At 43.4% G+C, this 20058-nt stretch overlaps 1 protein-coding gene across 2 annotated transcripts in view; it reads left to right on the forward strand.

The window, feature by feature from the left end:
- Positions 1 to 20058, forward strand: part of syne1b (spectrin repeat containing, nuclear envelope 1b) — a 137535-nt gene that overhangs the window by 97947 nt on the left and 19530 nt on the right. For both annotated transcript variants that reach the window (XM_045723662.1, XM_045723661.1), the window contains 25 exons: positions 1467 to 1598; positions 1828 to 2024; positions 2225 to 2357; positions 2591 to 2773; positions 3876 to 4025; positions 5648 to 5824; positions 6291 to 6446; positions 6677 to 6832; positions 7106 to 7276; positions 7428 to 7561; positions 7816 to 8020; positions 8293 to 8475; positions 8724 to 8870; positions 9165 to 9319; positions 9601 to 9748; positions 10416 to 10510; positions 10883 to 11117; positions 11844 to 12038; positions 12881 to 13006; positions 14648 to 14803; positions 15931 to 16089; positions 16463 to 16629; positions 16965 to 17127; positions 18326 to 18513; positions 18696 to 18846. In XM_045723662.1, the coding sequence (XP_045579618.1) occupies positions 1467 to 1598; positions 1828 to 2024; positions 2225 to 2357; positions 2591 to 2773; positions 3876 to 4025; positions 5648 to 5824; positions 6291 to 6446; positions 6677 to 6832; positions 7106 to 7276; positions 7428 to 7561; positions 7816 to 8020; positions 8293 to 8475; positions 8724 to 8870; positions 9165 to 9319; positions 9601 to 9748; positions 10416 to 10510; positions 10883 to 11117; positions 11844 to 12038; positions 12881 to 13006; positions 14648 to 14803; positions 15931 to 16089; positions 16463 to 16629; positions 16965 to 17127; positions 18326 to 18513; positions 18696 to 18846 (4062 nt within the window). The remainder of the gene's footprint in view (positions 1 to 1466; positions 1599 to 1827; positions 2025 to 2224; positions 2358 to 2590; positions 2774 to 3875; positions 4026 to 5647; positions 5825 to 6290; positions 6447 to 6676; positions 6833 to 7105; positions 7277 to 7427; positions 7562 to 7815; positions 8021 to 8292; positions 8476 to 8723; positions 8871 to 9164; positions 9320 to 9600; positions 9749 to 10415; positions 10511 to 10882; positions 11118 to 11843; positions 12039 to 12880; positions 13007 to 14647; positions 14804 to 15930; positions 16090 to 16462; positions 16630 to 16964; positions 17128 to 18325; positions 18514 to 18695; positions 18847 to 20058) is intronic.

Genomic DNA, 20058 nt, shown 5'->3' on the forward strand with positions numbered 1-20058 from the left:
GCAGGAAGGGTAACACATGAGGGAGGAGGATGTCTTCCCTGTAACACACAGCGTTGAGATTGCCTGCAATGACAACAAGCTCAGTCCGATGATGCTGTGACACACCGCCCCAGACCATGACGGTCCCTCCACCTCCAAATCAATGCCGCTCCAGAGTACAGGCCTCGGTGTAACGCTCATTCCTTCGACGATAAATGCAAATCCGACCATCACCCCTGGTGAGACAAAACCGCGACTCGTCAGTGAAGAGCACTTTTTGCCAGTTCTGTCTGGTTCAGCTACGGTGGGTTTGTGCCAATAGGCGACGTTGTTGCCGGTGATGTCTGATGATGTCTGAGCACTGATTAAGGGATTGTGCGTTCCTGGTGTAACTCAGGCAGTTGTTGTTGCCATCCTGTACCTGTCCCGCAGGTGTGATGTTCGGATGTACCGATCCTGTGCAGGTGTTGTTACACGTGGTCTGCCTCTGCGAGGACGATCAGCTGTCTGTCCTGTCTCCCTTTAGCGCTGTCTTAGGCGTCTCACAGTACAGACATAGCAATTTATTGCCCTGGCCACATCTGCAGTCCTCATGCCTCCTTGCAGCATGCCTAAGGCTCGTTCACGCAGATGAGGAGGGACCCTGGGCATGTTTCTTTCTGTGTTTTTCAGAGTCAGTAGAGTCAGCCTCTTTAGTGTCCTAAGTTTTCATAACTGTGGCCTTAATTGCCTACCGTCTGTAAGCTGTTCCACAGGTGCATGTTCATTCATTTAAAAAAATAACATTTTTAGTCATTTTAGCAGACGCTCTTATGCAGTGCGACTTACAGTAGTGAATGCATACATTTCATTTCATTTCATGCATTTTTTGTACTGGCCCCCCGTGGGAATCGAACCCACAACCCTGGCGTTGCACACACCATGCTGGCGTTGCAAACACCATGCTCTACCAACTGAGCCCATGCTTGTTATGAAGATCTGTGAAGTTATTTGGATTTTTACGAATTATCTTTGAAAGACATGGTCGTGAAAAAGGGATGTTTCTTTTTTTGCTGAGTTCATATGTACTGTAGTAGTAGTAGTGTTGTACTATATGTACTGTAGTAGTAGTAGTGTTGTACTGTAGTAGTAGTAGTACTATATGTACTGTAATAGGACTATATGTACTGTACTAGTACTATATGTACTGTACTAGTACTATATATACTGTAGTATTAGTATATGTGTTGTAGTAGTAGTACTATATGTACTGTAGTAGTAGTATATGTACTATCATACTTAAATCGGTGGAATACCTTTTTCACACTACTGTGCTGGCCTGGTTACGCATCTGCCAGAGTTGATGTAACCATGCTGGAAAGGACAATGTGAAAAGAAAATATCCAGGCCAGCACATTACGGTTCGGTATATGTGTAACCCAAGTATAACGGAATTGTTCTTTTTTCATGAGTTATACTTATACTTGCCTCTATACGTGTGTTTTCAGACTTGGAGCCGTCTGGTGCCGGACTACCAGGCTCTGTGTATGCAGTTGGAGGCAGTGGAGGGTAGCATCCCCACAGGGGGCCTGGTGGAGGAGACAGAGGAGAGCCTCACTGAGAGGAGTTCACTCTATCAGGTATAGTAGGTCACTATCACCATGTTATACAATGTTATGCAGTTATTACACAAAACCATTGGCCCTTTCGTATACTGTGTGTAACGTTTGAGCTGACAATTTACAGTGGCGTCATCATCTTAGTCACGATTTTCCTAATAAATACCAGAAAGAATACTGTACAATAAAGTGATAACACAATTTATTTCATTCATGTCCCCCATCTTGGTTTACTTCCTTCTCTCCATAGAGTCTGAAGGGCAGACTGATGGAGCACCAGCACAAGCTGAGCCAGGTGCTGGAGGAGGGGAAGAGGCTGCAGCTGTCTGTGTGCTGTCCTGGCCTGGACACAAAGCTCGCAGTGCTAGGGGAACACTGGCTCAGCAACACTACCAAGGTCAACAAGGAGCTGCAGAGACTGGAGGCCATCCTCAAATATTGGACCAGGTCAGGGCTGAACCCCAAGGGATATTGTTTAGGGTGTACTGTGTACTGGATGTGATGTAGACATGGGTTCAAATAGTATTCATTTTCTTTCTAATACTTTAGCTACTACTTGAACCCAGGTCTGTACTGTATGTGCTGTGAATATGTTGGGGGGGTTGAATATCACCCACTAAGCCTGTTTGTCTCCATGTGATGCCCAGGTATCAGAAGGAGTCGTCAGAGCTGATTGGCTGGCTGCAGTCTGCTCTAGAACGTCTGGACTTCTGGAACAATCAGGCAGCCGTAGTTCCACAGGAGATGGAGACCCGCAGGGACCTTCTCTCTGCCTTCCTGGTGAGTCAACATGTCAAAATAGTGGGTGATACCTTAGAGGAAGTGGATATTCGACTGGCAGATCTGGATCAAATGGTTAACGTTAGAGGTGAAGAGTAGGGTTAGGGTTAGAGGGGTTAGAGTAAGGGTTAAGTTTAGGCATAAGGGGTTTGAGAACCATCATCCGGAACCAACTGTATACACAGCCTGATATTCAATGTGAAACTGACTGTTATACTATTCTCTGTTCACAGGTCTTCTGTAAAGAGGTGGAGTCGCGTTCATCTCTGAAGAATTCTGTGCTGACTGAGGGCAACCAGCTACTGAGACTGAAGAGGGTTGGAACTGCAGCCCTGCGGTCTGACCTGGCCCGCATAGACTCAGAGTGGACCCAACTACTCACACTCATCCCAGGTGTGCAGGAGAAGCTACACCAGGTACTAACACAGGCTTATCTGCACACACACACACACACACACACACACACACACACACACACACACACACACACACACACACACACACACACACACACACACACACACACACACACGCAGTTGACCAAGCTGCTCACACGCATCCACACCTGTTGCTGACAGGTGTATAAAACTGAGCACACAGCCATGCAATCTTCATAGACGAACATTGGCAGTAGAATGGCATTACTGAAGAGCTCAGTGACTTTCAACTTGGCACCGTCATAGGATGCCACTTTTCCAACTAGTCAGTTCGTCAAATTTCTGCCCTGCTAGAGCTACCCCAGTCAACTATAGGTGCTGTTATTGTAATGTGGAAACGTCTAGGAGCAACAATGGCTCAGCCGCGAAGTGGTAGGCCACACAAGCTCACAGAACCATCCAGGGCTGAAGCGTGCAGCGTGTAAAAATCATGTCCTCGGTTGACTCTGTGCTGTGTTGCGTGGTCATGTCCAGTTCCTGGAGACTCTGCTGGAACCAACACCAGCACAATAACTAATTCATCAGGAGCTTCAAGAAGTGGGTTTCCATGGCCGAGCCTAAAATCGCCATTCGCAATGCCAAGCGTCGGCTGGAATAGTGTAAAGCTGGAGTAGTGTAAAGCTTCAAGTTCCAGTGAAGGGAAATCTTAATGCTACAGCATACAATTACATTTTAAACGATTTTAAACTTTGTGGCAACAGTTTGGGGAAGGCCCTTTCCTGTTTCAGCATGACAATGCCCCCGTGCAGAAACAAGGTCCATACAGAAATGGTTTGTCGAGATTGGTGTGGAAGAACTTGACTGGCCTGACCTCAACCCCATCGAATACCTTTGAGATGGATTGGAACACTGACTGCGAGACAGGCCTAATCACCCAACATCAGTGCCGACCTCACTAATGCTCTTGTGGCTGAATAGAAGCAAGTCCCCGCAGCAATGTTCCAAAATCTAGTGGAAAGCCTTCCCAGAAGAGTGGAGGCTGTTAAAGCAGCAATGGGGGACCAACTCCATATTAATGCCCATGATTTTGGAATGAGATGTTTGACGAGCAGTTGTTTATTAGCCCGTTTCTTTTCCTCAGTTACAAATGGAGAAGTTGGCCTCTAGGCATGCCATCTCTGAGCTGGTCAACTGGATGTCTCTGATGGAGAATGTGATTGGAGAGGACGAGGAGAACCTGAAAGGAGCAGTGGGGTCGACTGTCATCCAGGACTATCTACAGAAATACAAGGTAAGGAACAGAACTTACAGCTAGCACATTTGGTTCCTTGGAAGTTGTGGAAACGTACCGTTTTGGTTTCTCATTGGTTCTGAGAACGAAGCCATAAGTTTCCTTAACGGCAAAACAGAACGTTTTTTAAACGTTCTGAGAATGGAAGTGATTATTTTGCCTGTTCTGGGACTGTACATTTTTAGGTTGCACTGAGGTTAATTTTACTATGGTTCCCTGAAAGTTTTCCTAGGGGGGTTTATTAATGTTCTGAGTATGGAAATTATAGGTTATTTGAAGGTAATATTCTGAGAACATTCTCTAAATGTTGTGAATGTTTTTGAACAACATGTTAAGGTTACTTGGAGGTTTTTGAATTACTTCCTTAAAACTTTCACTGAATGTTTCAATAAGACTTTTAATAACACTGCTAGCTTAGTTTGGGTTAACAGTTTTGAACGCCAAGCACACATGGAAATGAATTTGCTTCTGCATTAATCATGAAAACACTTTTTTTTAAATTTATTGTGCCACAGTGTCAGTGAGATTCAACCCTATGATCTTCTGTTCTCTATCCATGGAATTAGTCCACTGCACCACCAAGATGGAGCTATTATGCCATGTTTTTTTTACTAATACAAAGCTGTTCATTTTAGTCTATTCGAACAGACCCCATTTCAAAGGAAACAAGCACTCATTAAGATCAGGTGTCGCCAATTAGTGGGCGTGGCCAACACACCTGAACACACTTAACAAGATAGAGGCTAGAGAGAGTTTTGTTGATGCTGATAACGAAATGTATGTTTTTAAATAACATTCTTAGAGCGTTCTTTGAATGTTACTAATGTTTTCTTGAGGTTTTTATGGAAAGTTTTCTTAATGTTCTGAAAACATGACTTTAAGTAGAACCGTGAGGAAACCTGCAGAAAACTTACTGAAATTCCCACTGAAGAACATTGTTTCTTAATGTTCTCTGAACGTTCTGAGAACATGAACTTAAATAGAACCATGTGGAAACCTATAGGGAACGTTATGCTGAAGTACTAAAATTCCCACAGAAGAACGCTGTTTCTTAACATTCTTGGAACTATTTAAGAACACTCCCAATGTCAAACCATTTGGAGAACGTTCTTAGAACATTACCAAAAAATGTATTAAATGTAGCCATGAATTACTAAGAAAATTAAATTTTTATGGTCAAGTTCCTTAAATGTGCTGAAAATGTTCCAAAGATAAGCAACTATCATACATCATTCTCAGAATGTTGTAGGAAGGTTGTATGCAAAATAACCATAGGACAACCACGCTCTCACCAAGCTCTAAGAAGCATATAGTTCTCAGAACGTTATGTGCTAGCTGGGCTGAGACTACAATATTCCATATATATTTCAAGTGTTTTCTGGTTAAATAGACTACCTATTTTACATTTTCACGAGAATAGGGGATAATGAATGACTCCGCCATTAATTACACTCTTTATACTCACTCTAATAGATAAAGGAGAATACAAATGTCTGTTGGACAATAAAGTAATCTTCTTCTTCTCCTTTACATTATCCTTCTTCTTCTTCTCCCCGGTCTCTCTCTCTCTCTCTCTCTCTCTCTCTCTCTCTCTCTCTCTCTCTCTCTCTCTCCTTCCCCAGGGCTTCAGAGTTGATGTGCGCTGTAAGCAGCTGACGGTGGACTTTGTGAACCAGTCTGTGCTCCAGATCAGTGATCAGGATGTGGAGAGCAGGCGCAGCGACCAGACAGACTTTGCCGAGAAGCTGGGAGTCATGAACCGACGCTGGCAGTTACTACAGGGACTCATCACGGAGAGGGTGAGAGAGAAAACAAACCGCTTTCAACCTCAACTTAAAATGTCTACTTTCAACTTTATTTGTTAGAGCGGGAAATTAGTTATGCAGCAAGATCACGCATAAGAGAATAAACATACATGTAACCTGATGCATTATGGGTATTCCAGAGCATGGTTCAACTTAAACCCCTGGCTATTACACCACAATCATATAAAAAAAAAAATAATCTCATATTAAAGCATATTTTTATGTATGACATCTCATTCACTGTGTGGCTCTTTGAATCATGTCAATGTAGAATTAATCTGCTTTCATTGTATTATATAATTGATGATGTAAGCTTGGTACCCAGAACTAAATCTCTTATGCGCTCTGAGCAGCTAGAGACAGACAAAGCCTTATGATCAAACAAAGCCTGTTATGTGTTTCAGGGATTATTTCATTGTCTCAGTACATAATGTGACTCTGTGCTGTGTTGCGTGGTCAGGTCCAGTTCCTGGAGACTCTGCTGGAGGCCTGGTTGAACTATGAGAACAACATACAGGGCCTGAAGACCTGGCTGCTCACTCAGGAGGAGAGACTGAAGAGGAAACCCAGGATAGAGGACCTAACCTCCGTACAGAACGCTCTCAATGACTGCCAGGTAGGAACATTCGCTGCACTTTGTATTGATTTATTAGATAAATCTCATCTTGTTTTTGCACATTTACAGTATATTATGTCTTTGGGTTTCAATTTGGTTGTGCATTTTTTTAAATTAAGAATCTTGATCTTTGTGATGTTGATTGTAACTGCTCTCTGCTCCCTGATAGTAGTTTAACTACTACAGTAAATAAGTAGTTGCTCTGCTCTGTCTTTCCACTGCTTCTGCAGGAGATGGAGGAGAAGGTGAAGGAGAAGGAGAGTGAGGTGGAGCGGGTGGAGGAGCAGGCCTGTGCCCTCATCCAGAACAAGACCGACGAGGCCTGCGCTGTCGTCATGGAGACGCTCCAAGCTGTCAATCACACCTGGGCTAACCTGGACCACCTGGTAGGCGGAGCTATTTTGTGGAGTGTAAATAATGTATTATTGGTCTGTGAGTTGTATGAGAGGTGTGATAATCACAGATGTAACCCACTAAGTACCCCATACCCACCTATAACCGGACACTCAGCTACTGCCCCATTATAACTACCCTTCACTCACTATGATGATCCCCTGTTGCAGAAGAGCACTAAACACGACTGAAAAATGTATTAAGCTCCGTGGACTACTTTTTAAGTGTAAACCTTATTGTTCTACTCCGTCTCTGCTCCACGCCAGATCGGCCAGCTGAAGATCAGCCTCGTGTCAGTGCTGGACCAGTGGAGTCTGTACAAGTTGTCCTCAGAGGAGATGAATGGCTACCTGATGGAGGGGAGGTACTCTGTGTCCCGTTTCCGCCTCCTCACCGGCTCCCTGGAGGCTGTACAGCTCCAGGTGGAGAGTCTCCAGGTAATACCAGTATGAACAGGCATCACAGGCTTTTACAAATGTCTTTTTGTCTACCCTGTAACCCAACACTTCTACATCTTTGAGGGAGAGTGGAGGAGTGCACACTTCAGGAGAAATTTGGGCTAATGCGTTTGTGACTTGTGTTGTGTAGAGCCTACAGGAGGAATTGGAGAAGCAGGAGGGCAGTCTGAGGAAGTTTGGCTCTGTGACACACCAGCTGCTGAATGAGTGCCACCCGTCTGTGTCCGACTCCCTCAACAAAACCCTGAAGGATGTCAACGCTAGGTTTGTTTGTTTATTTGAATCACTTTAAGACCACAATGGGGGCATATCTTCAAACAGTCCATGAGTGGGTGAGAACCATGACTTTTAAGTCTTCAGGTCTCAGGCAAGGTCATGTGATCATCATTCCAAACCACCTGTGTTGTGCTCAGGTGGAACAGCCTCATCCATGATCAGTTGATCCAACAACAATAAGATTTTATTGATCCATGATCCATTGATCCAAGATGTGGATCATCAATGTATGTTGTGTCCAGGTGGAGCAGTCTTCTGGAAGAGATCTCAGAGCGTCTGAGGAGCAGTAAAGCCCTGCTACAGCTGTGGCAGCACTACAAGGAGCTGTATGGAAAGAGCAGCTCCAGTGTCCAGCTACAAGAGGAGCAGGCTGACCGACTCCTGGAGACCGCCTGCACCAAGGACATCACAGACGAGGAGGTCTCCACCTGGATCCAAGACTGCAGCGTGAGTAGTAACGGTGTTGGATTGACCGTTTTACACACGCACAGGACTCAGCACGGAGCTATATACTGTCATCTCCTATTAAGGCCTTTTTGCTTATATGGCCTACTATGAAAAGAAGTGTTGGAACACTTGAATCAGATGTACGTTTCAGGGTTTAATTCGCTAAGCTTTCGGTCAACAATGATCCTTGTCAGAAAACTAAATGACATTTGGTCATATTACTTTGTGATGATAGATATGTTCTGTGTTGGTGTATGGTGGTGTTTCTCCAGGAGTTGCTTCGTTCCCAGGCTCCAGTGAAGGCATCTCTACAGGTTATTCAGGAGCTAGGAGATCAGCTGAAGCAACAGGTGGACACCTCCGCGGCGTCTGCCGTCCAGTCAGACCACCTCTCTCTGACCCAGCGCCTGGTCACTGTGGAGCAGGCCCTCAGCAGACAGCTCACTACACTACAGGTACAGGGGGAATATAGGACTAGATTCACCTGATATATTTTACCAGTTGCTTACTCTATGATCCCAAAGACCTTGAGACGTTAGTGTAACCTCATGCTACTGAGATCTTCTAAAGAATGTACTTTTCAGTTGCTTCATTGGCCATTGGTTCATGCCTTTTGACCAGGGATCCCTTGAACAATGTATGTATATCTTAATGGGATATAATAAAGGATAATTGTATAAATACATCTCTTGTTGTCCTGCAGATGGGAGTCCAGGACTATGAGACCTTCAATGAACAGCTGGGTTCCTTAGGTCGCTGGATGGTGGAGGGAGAAGAGGCTTTGAAGGTCCAGGATCCCAACGGTTCTTCTGACCTGTCCATCATCCAGGACCGAATGGAGGAACTCAAGGTAAGTCACTGTGATCTACAGTATCTAGCCACAATACTTTATATGACTGATTTCTCAATTCATTTCCTTGTTTCCTTTTCTCATCTTCACTGATTGGAAAAGACTTGGCAGGTGAAAACAATATGGTGGAAACTCATTAGGCTAACCTTTACATGGTCCGTTCTTTCATATCAGAGCAATGAAGGAGAGAAAACAAGGAGAGGATGGATTTTTAGACAATTGAGAAAGAGGCAGTGTCTTAAGCAAGTGTTGATGTTACTGAGAGACTGCTGTTCTGTGCTGTTCCCCCTACAGAGACAGATCTTGAGATTCAGTAGCATGGCTCATGACCTGGAGCGTCTCAACGAGCTGGGCTACAGGCTTCCTCTCAACGACACTGAGATCAAACGCATGCAGAACCTTAACCGTAGCTGGTCTGCAGCCAACGCCCAAACCACTGAGAGATTCAGGTAAGGCCGAAAGCTGAAGTTCATGAAAAACTTTAATCACATGAAATAACTTCAAAAACTTTTTTCAAAGAGATTAAGGTTGGCTCAGTAAATATTTTGATGACATTGGGCAGGTATTTTGACTGTGTGCTTAACTAGAATTTTGTCTCCCATTGACGTCAATTAATGATTTAAGCGAAAGTCCGAATTGCGCCCCTTATTTCAACTCTGAATCGGGCCCTGAGTTATTTCAATTACTTGGTTTTTGGGTCTGATATTTTCGGTTTTTGGTCTCTCCTCAGCAAACTGCAGTCATTCCTGCTGCAGCAGCAGACGTTCCTGGAGAAGTGTGAGACATGGATGGAGTTCCTGGTACAGACAGAGGAGAAGCTGGCCGTGGAGATCTCTGGGAACTACGAGAGGCTGACGGAGCAGCAGAGAGCGCACAAAGTAGGTGGAGAATGTCCTACTAGAAACATAACCCAGGGGGAAATGATGACGTCATCCCAGATTACAACTACATTTACATTTACATTTAAGTCATTTAGCAGATGCTCTTATCCAGAGCGACTTACAAATTGGTTCTGAACCAGTTCTGGTTGTGATCTGGTTGTAGCCCTTTCCTGCAGTCAAATGACCAAATCTCCTTCTAGTGGCCCCATGGGTGGAATGTTATTCATATTTTTCATAATTTTATTATGAATTTAAAAAAATGTCAACACTGATAATCCTGTGTTTCTATGTCAAACGGTTTTGTTATATTTCAGTCTTCTGTGCTCCATATAAAGTACAGTTCTGTAATGCAAACTCCAAATGTAATACATTTCAACTCTATATCTGACATGGTACAGGTATCTTCTTTTTTTAAAGCCCATAACCATGTGTGTGTGAGGTGTATACTTTGGTTTCAAAGTAGATTTGTTTAAGACTATGTGACCCTGATTTAGCCCACTGCAGTTAAAGGGATAATTACATTTCAACCAGTTTTGCGTGCTGGGATTTGGGACATCTGGATTCCATAGAGTCATCATGACTGCTATAATGCAATAATTACTGTTATGTCACTTCCCAAGATGCTCTTACTCTGATCTGAAATCTGAATGTGTTTTCTCCACAGCTATTTCAGGCTGAGATGTTCAGCCGTCAGCAGATCCTCCACTCTATAATCAGTGATGGCCAGAGGATGCTGGCTCAGGGACAGGTGGATGACAGGTACAGTACACTGCCTCATTTTGTAAAGTGTGTTGATACACATATCATGACACTCATATGATGCACTTAAAATAACTTGACTTATCTTGACGTATACTTGGCTCGTATCATTCACAAAGCTGTAGATGAGTACCTTAGTAGAAACGTGATCATCCTTGTCTGCTTTGTATGAGTCCTCTACAGCAGGTTCCAGGGTTCATAATCAAACCTTGATGATGAGTGGATTATTTTAATCAGCTGTGTAGTGCTAGGGCAAAAAACAAAAAGTCCACCCAGAGAAGGCCCCAGGACCTAGTTTGGGAAACCCTGGTGTACAGTATATCCATCTAATCCATTCCTTATCTTACTGTAAATGTCCTCTCTCTCCTGCAGGGATGAATTCAACCTGAAGTTGTCGCTGTTGAGTAACCAGTGGCAGGGCGTGGTGCGTCGCGCCCAGCAAAGGCAGGGTGTCATCGACAGCCTGATCCGCCAGTGGCAACGTTACAGGGATATGTCAGAGAAGCTGAGGAAATGGCTAGTGGAGGTCTCACACCCCGCCGAGGCCCTACTGGCTGGGGTGCCCGTACCCCTGCAGCAGGCCAGATCCATGCTGGACGCAGTTCAGGTATTTTAGGCTCAACTGACTCTGATGACCTCTTGACCCTAGCTAGCTACCTTCTTCTTGGTGATATAAAATGTTTGACTATTTATACCAAAACTCACTCTCTCCGACGACTGTGTCGAATGGGACTACCTTTTTTCACCCTGCACAAATATGACTTTGGAGATGGAGAGATATTTAATGCATAACAGTATTGTACTTATCCTCAAATGGCAATATCCTCACCCTTTCAGCTGTACCGAGGAACAAGGCAAGGCTGACACCTATCACCTTTATTGTTTGCTATCACCATAGAGCCATTGATAAGGGTTAGAGTTAGGGTCAGGGTTATGCTGTAATTATTCTGATATTCCTATGTCTCTGTTATCCCAGTTGAAGGGTAAGGTTCTGTAGGGGCAGCAGGGCAGTGATATTCAAAGTCAGTAAATGTAATGAATTGAAGGTTATTTGTTCATGTAAAATTGAAATGTGTTTTAAGGGTGTGTCATTAGATTTCGGCCAGGGTGGGGTCGCCAGAAATTCTGGCAAAAAAAATAGGGTCCCTGCTGAAAACATTTAAATATCACTGAGTTAGGGTCAGGATTACGTTCTAACTGTCCTGCCTCTGTGTTCCTCCAGCTGAAAGAGAAGGTCCTACAGCGGCAGCAGGGCTCTAACATCCTGACGGTGGATGGTTAGGGTCAGTGTTAATGCTATGTGCTGACTTTCCAGTATCCCCTGTTATCCCAGATAAAGGAGAAGGTCCTACAGCGACAGCAAGGCTCTTACATCCTGACAGTAGAAGCTGGGAAGCAGCTGCTCCTATCTGCAGACAGCAGGGTAGAGGTATCTCTGCAGGGAGAGGTCACAGACATCCAGGACCGCTGGAGACACGCCACCATCTGCCTGGAGGAACAGAGACGTGAGCTGGACAACCTGATGAAGGTACACTGCACCAAACTGTACCTTTAAACACACCTCTAGCTGTACCTTTAAACATACCTTTAGCTGTACCTTTAAGCATACCTTTTCCTGGTTGTTAAAATTCTAATAGTTTGCCTAATTTCAGTTTATGTGACAAAACAAGCAAAGTGTAGAGTAGAGAATCATTGTAAAACTCTGTGAAATATATTTCAAGTAACCAAAAATATTGTATTTTCAGCTGTTTGAAGCTAGTGTGTAAAACCACACATAGAACAGATCTAGAACTTCTTACTTGCTTTCAATGACAATAACAGATCTATAACTCACATTTCTATGTGAATTTGGTCAGGTCACCACAAACAGTTACATATTGTACCTTTAAACACACCTTTAGCTGTACCTTTAGCTGTACCTTTAAACACACCTTTAGCTGTACCTTTAAACACACCTTTAGCTGTACCTTTAAACACACCTTTAGCTGTACCTTTAAACACACCTTTAGCTGTACCTTTAAACACACCTTTAGCTGTACCTTTAAACACACCTTTAGCTGTACCTTTAAACACACCTTTAGCTGTACCTTTAAACACACCTTTAGCTGTACCTTTAAACACACCTTTAGCTGTACCTTTAAACACACCTTTAGCTGTACCTTTAAACACACCTTTAGCTGTACCTTTAAACACACCTTTAGCTGTACCTTTAAACACACCTTTAGCTGTACCTTTAAACACACCTTTAGCTGTTCCTTTGAACACACCTTTAGCTGTACCTTTGATTGATTTATTGATGTATTGATTGATTGATACCTAATTGTGAACACAATAACGTGGTGACACATTGTGCCTGTATGTCATCTACAGGACTGGGAGACATGTGAGAGAGGCATCGAGGGTTCTCTGGAGAAGCTGAGGGAGTTCAAACGGCAGTTCTCTCAGCCCCTCCCTAATCACCACGAGGACTTGCAAGCTGAACAGATGCGATGCACGGTAACTTTAGATCTGCAACCTGCTCAATACCGCTCATGGAGACACATACTGAAGTGACGCATATACCATCTAACATAATACATTTTATTTGTGTTTATTTTGCCTTTAATTTAACAGGGAGACCAAGCTCTATCCATGAGACCAAGGTCTCTTTCGCAATGGTGCCATGCATGCACACAATTGACAAAATACAAGAGAATAGTACCATGTTTTTCCTTCACTCAGAATCACCTTTATCCGCCAAGTACATTTACATGTACCGTGAATTTGAACTGGTGAAGTGGTGCTGACATCGCCTTACAATAAGCAGAATACACAGACAGAATATAGACAAAAGAATGTACACTTAATCTGCTGATCACAGCAGCCTGTCACTACAATGACCTACACTACCGTTCAAAAGTGGGGTCACTTAGAAACGTCCTCAACTGGCAGCTTCATTAAATAGTACCCGCAAAACACCAGTCTCAACATCAATAGTGAAGAGGCGACTCCGGGATGCTGGCCTTCTAGGCAGAGTTGCAAAGAAAAAGCCATATCTCAGACTGGCCAATAAAAGGAAAAGATTAAAATTGGCAAAGAACACAGACACTGGACAGAGGAACTCTGCCTAGAAGGCCAGCATCCCAGAGTCGCCTCTTTACTGTTGACGTTGAGACTGGTGTTTTGCAGGTACTATTTAATGAAGCTGCCAGTTGGGTACTTGTGAGGCTTCTGTTTCTCAAACTAGACACTCTAATGTACTTGTCCTCTTGTTCAGTTGTGCACCGGGGCCTCACACTCCTCATTCTATTCTGGTTAGTGCCAGTTTGCGCTGTTCTGTGAAGGGAGTAGTCCACAGCATTGTATGAGATCTTCAGTTTCTTGGCAATTTCTCGCATGGAATAGCCTTCATTTCTCAGAATAAGAATAGACTGATGAGATTCAGAAGAAAGGTCTTTGTTTCTGGCCATTTTGAGCCTGTAATCGAACCCACAGATGTTGATGCTCCAGATACTCAACTAGTCTAAAGAAGGCCCGTTTTAATGCTTCTTTAATCAGAACAACAGTTTTCAGCTGTGCTAACATAATTGCAAAAGGGTTTTCTAATGATCAATTAGCCTTTTAAAATGCTAAACTTGGATTAGCTAACACAGCATGCCATTGGAACACAGGAGTGATAGTTGCTGATAATGGGCCTCTGTACGCCTATATAGATATTCCATAAAAAAATCTGCCGTTTCCAGCTACAATAGTCATTTACAACATTATTTACAACATCATAAATACCTGTCTACATTGTATTTCTGATCAATTTGATGTTATTTTAATGGACAAAAAATGTACTTTTCTTTGAAAAACAAGGACATTTCTAAGTGACCCCAAACTTTTGAACTGTAGTGTACCTATTATGTCTATCACATGTTCAGTACTGGAGAGAGCAGTAAACAGCTCCTGACATCCGTGGGGAATGTTGAAGGAATGTCATGATGTAATAAGATTAAACCCATTGAGGTGCCAATTGAGTTTTTCTGTAATTACATCAGTTAAATATGCCTCCAAACCAAGGTGTTCTGCATCTGCTAAGGTCATTACGGCTAAGAATAAACCTGCTTTAGGTCAACGAAAGTAGCTGATAACATTCTCTTCTCCCATGACCAGGACTTGGAGAAGACGTTTGACGGCTGGACAGAAGACCTAGCCCATCTGACGGTGCTGAGGGAGTCCCTGTCTAGCTACATCAGTGCTGAGGATCTGTCTGTTCTTCAGGAACGCATGGAGCTGCTGCACCGCCAGTGGGAGGAGATCTGTCACCAGGTACTGTATGGCTGTTGAATATGTTGCTGTACAGTGTACTGCTGCCAGCATGGCAGCACGGTTTGAATCCAGCCCACTGCTCTTTCAGCACTCTCTCTCCTACCTTTCATGTCTATTTCTCTGTATCAAATCAACACACATACAAATAAATATATGTTCATGTGAGGAGAAGCAGTCTCTGACACAATACAGATCCTGTATCTTAATTTGAAATGGTTCCACACAACAGGACAATAATCCTGCAGCAAAAGGAAATGTATATTGTTATGTGAATTATAATTAACAATCATTTTTTTATAGGGGTTGATACAATCAAGTCTGACATTTTCAAGTGGAGATTACAAACTTTAGAAGCCTTTTTATACCTCGAATGCACTACAAGTTTGCATTTCTTGATGTGCAGGAAAATTCCTTCAGCAACAGGATGATCAAATTAAGATACAGCATCTGTAGGTGGCGTGTCATCAGTCTGGCAACAGAGACTAGAGCAGTCATTTTAAGTTGTAATGACATGTGGTCCCATGCTCCACTACATACAGTAGGACCAGGGTAAATCTTTCAGGCTTGCACTGACTAAATTGTGGAATTTTAGTCATTTAGCAGACACTTATCCAGAGCAACTATGGTTAAGTGCCTTGCTTAAGGGCGCATCAACAGATGTTTCACCTAGTTGCAAGAGAGCAGAAACAGATCTGGCATCCAGGCTCTGCACTGGGCCGTATGCAAATGTGGGAAAGGGGCATGCGTGTAACTAAGTCTGAGGTAGAGAGAAACCTCAATACAAAACAGTGCAGGATGCCTCCCCTTCAAACAACATCCAGTGTTGTATATGAGTATGTTGACCAGAGATCAGATAGTGACAGGAAACACTGTGCTAGATCTATTACTTCAAGCAACACCTCTAGACATCTACTGCTGCATTACCTCTTCATTGCGGTTCTGCTAAATCTATGCATATCACCTAGTACCGGTAGTTGTGTATGTTTATTTTTTATGGGGAAAAGTTTTTTATTTATCTGTGCAGCTAACAATTATCCTTACCATGGTGAATTACTCATAAATGAGTATATGTATTTACAACGTGTGAGTTTCCACGTATCTGTCTTGCTGTCTCTCGCGCTCCATAGCTATCCCTGCGGCAGCAGCAGGTGGGTGAGAAGCTGAATGAGTGGGCTGTATTTAAGGAGAAGAACAGGGAGCTCTGTGATTGGCTTACCCAAATGGAGAGCAAGGTCTCCCAGAACGGAGACGTCAGAATTGAGGAGATGATCGAGAAGCTACGCAAGGTAAACACCAACAGAAACTTAACCTACAGTATACATAACTTTGCATTCATGTTTTAGTTTTAGACAGATATCCCATTGAACTGTACTACTGTACTCTACTCTGATCTACTGTACTCTACTCTGTTATACTCTACTCTGATCTACAGTACTCTATTGTAATCTACTCTGTTATACTCTACTGTACTCTGTTACACTCTACTTTGATCTACTCTACTCTAGGAATACAGGCTTGTGTTATAATTTGTTGTGGCAGTTGATCGCTCTTTCAATAATATTTCATTCCAAATATAACATTAGTTTTCCACCGGGTCTGACTACTGTATTTCCGCTGTACTCAAACCGCTCTAAAGTGTATTTATCCCTCCTCTCTCAGGACTACTATGAGGAGATAGCGGTGTCTCAGGAGAACAAGCAGCAGCTGTACCAGCTGGGGGAGAGACTTTCCAAGGCCAGCCATGAGACCAAGGCATCTGAGATAGAACACAAACTCAGCATGGTGGGCGAGCGCTGGCAACACCTGCTGGACCTCATCGGAGCCAGGTAAGGATACTACGGCTGTGTGTGTGTGGGAAAGGAAGTACATGGATACACTGTACACACACTTGTGTCCCAAAGGGCCATTGGCATTAATGTTTGCTTTGATGCAACCTTTTTCTTGGCTGTCAGAAACACTCTGGCTTTCTCAGTGTACAGTACTTGGCACAATCTGTATTCAATGTGACTTCTTGGTTAAATTAAATAAAAACAATGAGTGGAAAGAAGCGATTTAATGACGTTGTTAATTGTTTATTAATTGTCTTTAGGTGCTTTATCACCAGGAATCTACTGCGGTGTGTATGTTTTTCTAAAACAACTATTATGTATCCCACTGGCAGATTGAAGAAGCTGAGGGAGACTCTGGTGGCAGTGCAGCAGCTGGATAAGAACATGATTAGTCTGCGGTCCTGGCTGACCCACATAGAGACTGAACTGTCCAGACCCATCCTATACGACACCTGTGACTCCCAGGAGATACAGCGGAAACTGGACCTGCAGCAGGTAAATACTGTGTCAGTAGCCTGGTGGTCTGTTTATGTTGTCTCACCAACTCCTATAGTCATTGTCAGTGCAACGGTCATACAGATGTAGTAACTTCATTTGAGACAGATTTCTACAGCAGGAAAATAATTCTGCAGCAACAGCAAATGTCAATTATTATGTGGATTGTTATTCATTTTTGTTATACATTTTTGTAGGGGTTGATACATTTTTCATTAGGGCAAATTAAGTCTGACATTTTAGGGTGTAAATTATAGACTTTAGAAGCCTTTTTGAACCTTGAACACACTACAAGTTCTCATTTCCTACTGTACAGGAACATTCCTAGCATCAAAAGAGTGATCAAATTAGATCCTACTGTACATCTGTAGCAGTTGGTAAGACATTACAAACAGACCTGGGAACACCAGGCTACCTCATCAGTGGGCTGTGGGTACTTTGAAACACATTGTAGCGTACTCCCCCTGGTATAGCTATTGATACTTGAAAAAGAAAAGGAAGAGCCGCACACTCTAGGAGCTCAGATGCAATAATTGAATAACCTAATAACCAACGTTTCGACAGACAAGCTGTCTTCATCAAGGTATAATGACAAACACTGCGGGTCACTAGTTTATAAATTGTTAAAGAACACACACAGATGTCTGTAATCATGGCCGGGTGTGGCCTGATATCATTGGTTAATTCTCAGATATAAGAAGAACATATGAATGAATAGCATATGATAATATATAGAATTTGACTACATAGGCCTACAAACATTTACAATGAATTGCAAAATCACAATAATCACAAGAATGGCTTCAGATCAAAGTCTACGTCGAGACCAAAGGGAGCAAAGGTTTTTAAGTTAAAGATCCAGGCAGCCTCTCGTTTTAACAATAAATTGTCAAGGTCACCCCCTCTCCTAGGGAGGGTGACCTGTTCTATGTCGATATAACGTAGGGGCGAAATCGAGTGGTTCGCTTCCAAAAAGTGGGCCGCCACTGATACAGCTACATAATCAATAACAGTTGTTTATGTTGATATTTTATTGATCCCTGTTTAGTTCCTAGGAGACAGGCTTATAGACAGTACAATAGAGGTAGGCTTATTGAAAAGTCTTAGTAGGCTTCTTGATTCTAAAAAAGATTAAGATCAACATCCTCTTTCTGTAACGTAAGATAACATCCTTCCGTCTTTCTCTCCGTCCACCCAGGAGCTTCAGCGTGACATAGAGAAGCACAGCACAGGTGTGGCGTCTGCGTTGAACCTGTGTGAGGTGTTGTTACACGACTGTGACGTCTGTACCACGGACACAGAGTGTGATTCCATCCAGCAGACCACCAGGAACCTGGACCGCCGCTGGAGGAACGTCTGTGCCCTGTCCATGGAGAGGAGGCTCAAGTAAGAGACACGCTAAATTTAGTATTTAGGCGCTGTAGTTTCTAAAGAAGTCAGAATTTTTACTTTCAAGACTATCAACAAGTGCAGTAATGTAATTCTTGGTTTGGTATATTTGGAAACATGTACTTGTGATATAGGCTCTCACCACAACTTAAGCTGTCCATATCGTTTTAACTTGTAAGGATTGAAGAGACATGGCGTTTATGGCAGAAGTTCTTAGAAGACTTTATGCATTTTGAGGAGTGGCTAGTGACCTCAGAGAAGACCGCTGCTCTACCCAACTCTTCAGGAGTACTGTACACAGTAGCCAAGGAAGAACTCAAGAAGTTTGAGGTACAGACATGCTACTACAGGCCACCTAGTCCTAGTTGGATATAACCACTATATTCTCCTTTCATATACAGTACATACAGTGCATTCGGGAAAGTATTCAGACCCATTGACTTTTTCCACATTTTGTTACGTTACAGCCTTATTCTAAAATAGATGACATTTATTTGATCAATCTACACAAAATACCCTATAATGACAAAGCGAATGCAGGTTTTTAGAAATGTTTGCAAATTTATATAAAAAATAAATAAATAACAGAAATACCTTATTTACATAATGTCACGCCCTGATCATAGAGAGCCATTGTTTCTCTATGGTGAAGTAGGTCAGGGCGTGACTGGGGGGTATTCTAGTTTATTGTTTCTATGTGGGGTTCTAGGTTATTATTTCAATGTTGGTGATTTGTATGATTCCCAATTAGAGGCAGCTGGTAATCATTGTCTCTAATTGGGGATCATATTTAAGTAGTTATTTTTCCCACCTGTGTTTGTGGGATCTTGTTTTTGTGTAGGTGCGTTTTTGCACTTCACTGTCTTCACATTTCGTTTGTTCATTTATTGTTTTTTGTTAAGTTTCACATTATAATAAAGCTGTGGAACGCTACTCACGCTGCACCTTGGTCCAATTATTATGACGATCGTGACAGAAGATCCCACCACAACAGGACCAAGCAGGGTGCCCAGGAGGTGATGGCATCCTGGACTTACGAGGAGATCGAGGACAAAATATCCTGGACTTGGGAGGAGATCATGTCAGGACACGAAAGCATTCCGTGGAAGCAGATGCAGGGAGAAAAGGGAGGACAGCGACGACGCCGGGGTTCGCGGCCACAAAGACAGCCCAAAAGACAACCCAAATGTTTTTTTGGGGGGGGCACACGGGGTGGTCGGCGGAGCCGGGGAGTGAGCCAGTGACAACCTGGGAGGAGATAGAGAGGTGGTCGGTCGACCCAAGGAGAGTACCAGAGCCCGCCTGGGAGTCAACGGAACAGTGCGAGGAGGGATACCGGAGAATGGAGTTGGCGAAGAGTATGCGGCAACGCAGACGTTTGGAGGAGCGTGTCACCAGTCCGGTGCAACTTGTGCCGGTCCCACGCATCAGGCCTCCAGTGCGCCTCCCCAGTCCGGTACGTCCTGTGTCCCCTCCTCGCACTCGCCCTGAAATACGTGTCCCCAGTCCAGTGCGTCCTGTGCCAGCTCCCCGCACTTGCCG

This window comes from Salmo salar, chromosome ssa09, assembly GCF_905237065.1.
Source record: "Salmo salar chromosome ssa09, Ssal_v3.1, whole genome shotgun sequence".
In the NCBI taxonomy this organism is placed as follows: Eukaryota; Metazoa; Chordata; class Actinopteri; order Salmoniformes; family Salmonidae; genus Salmo; species Salmo salar.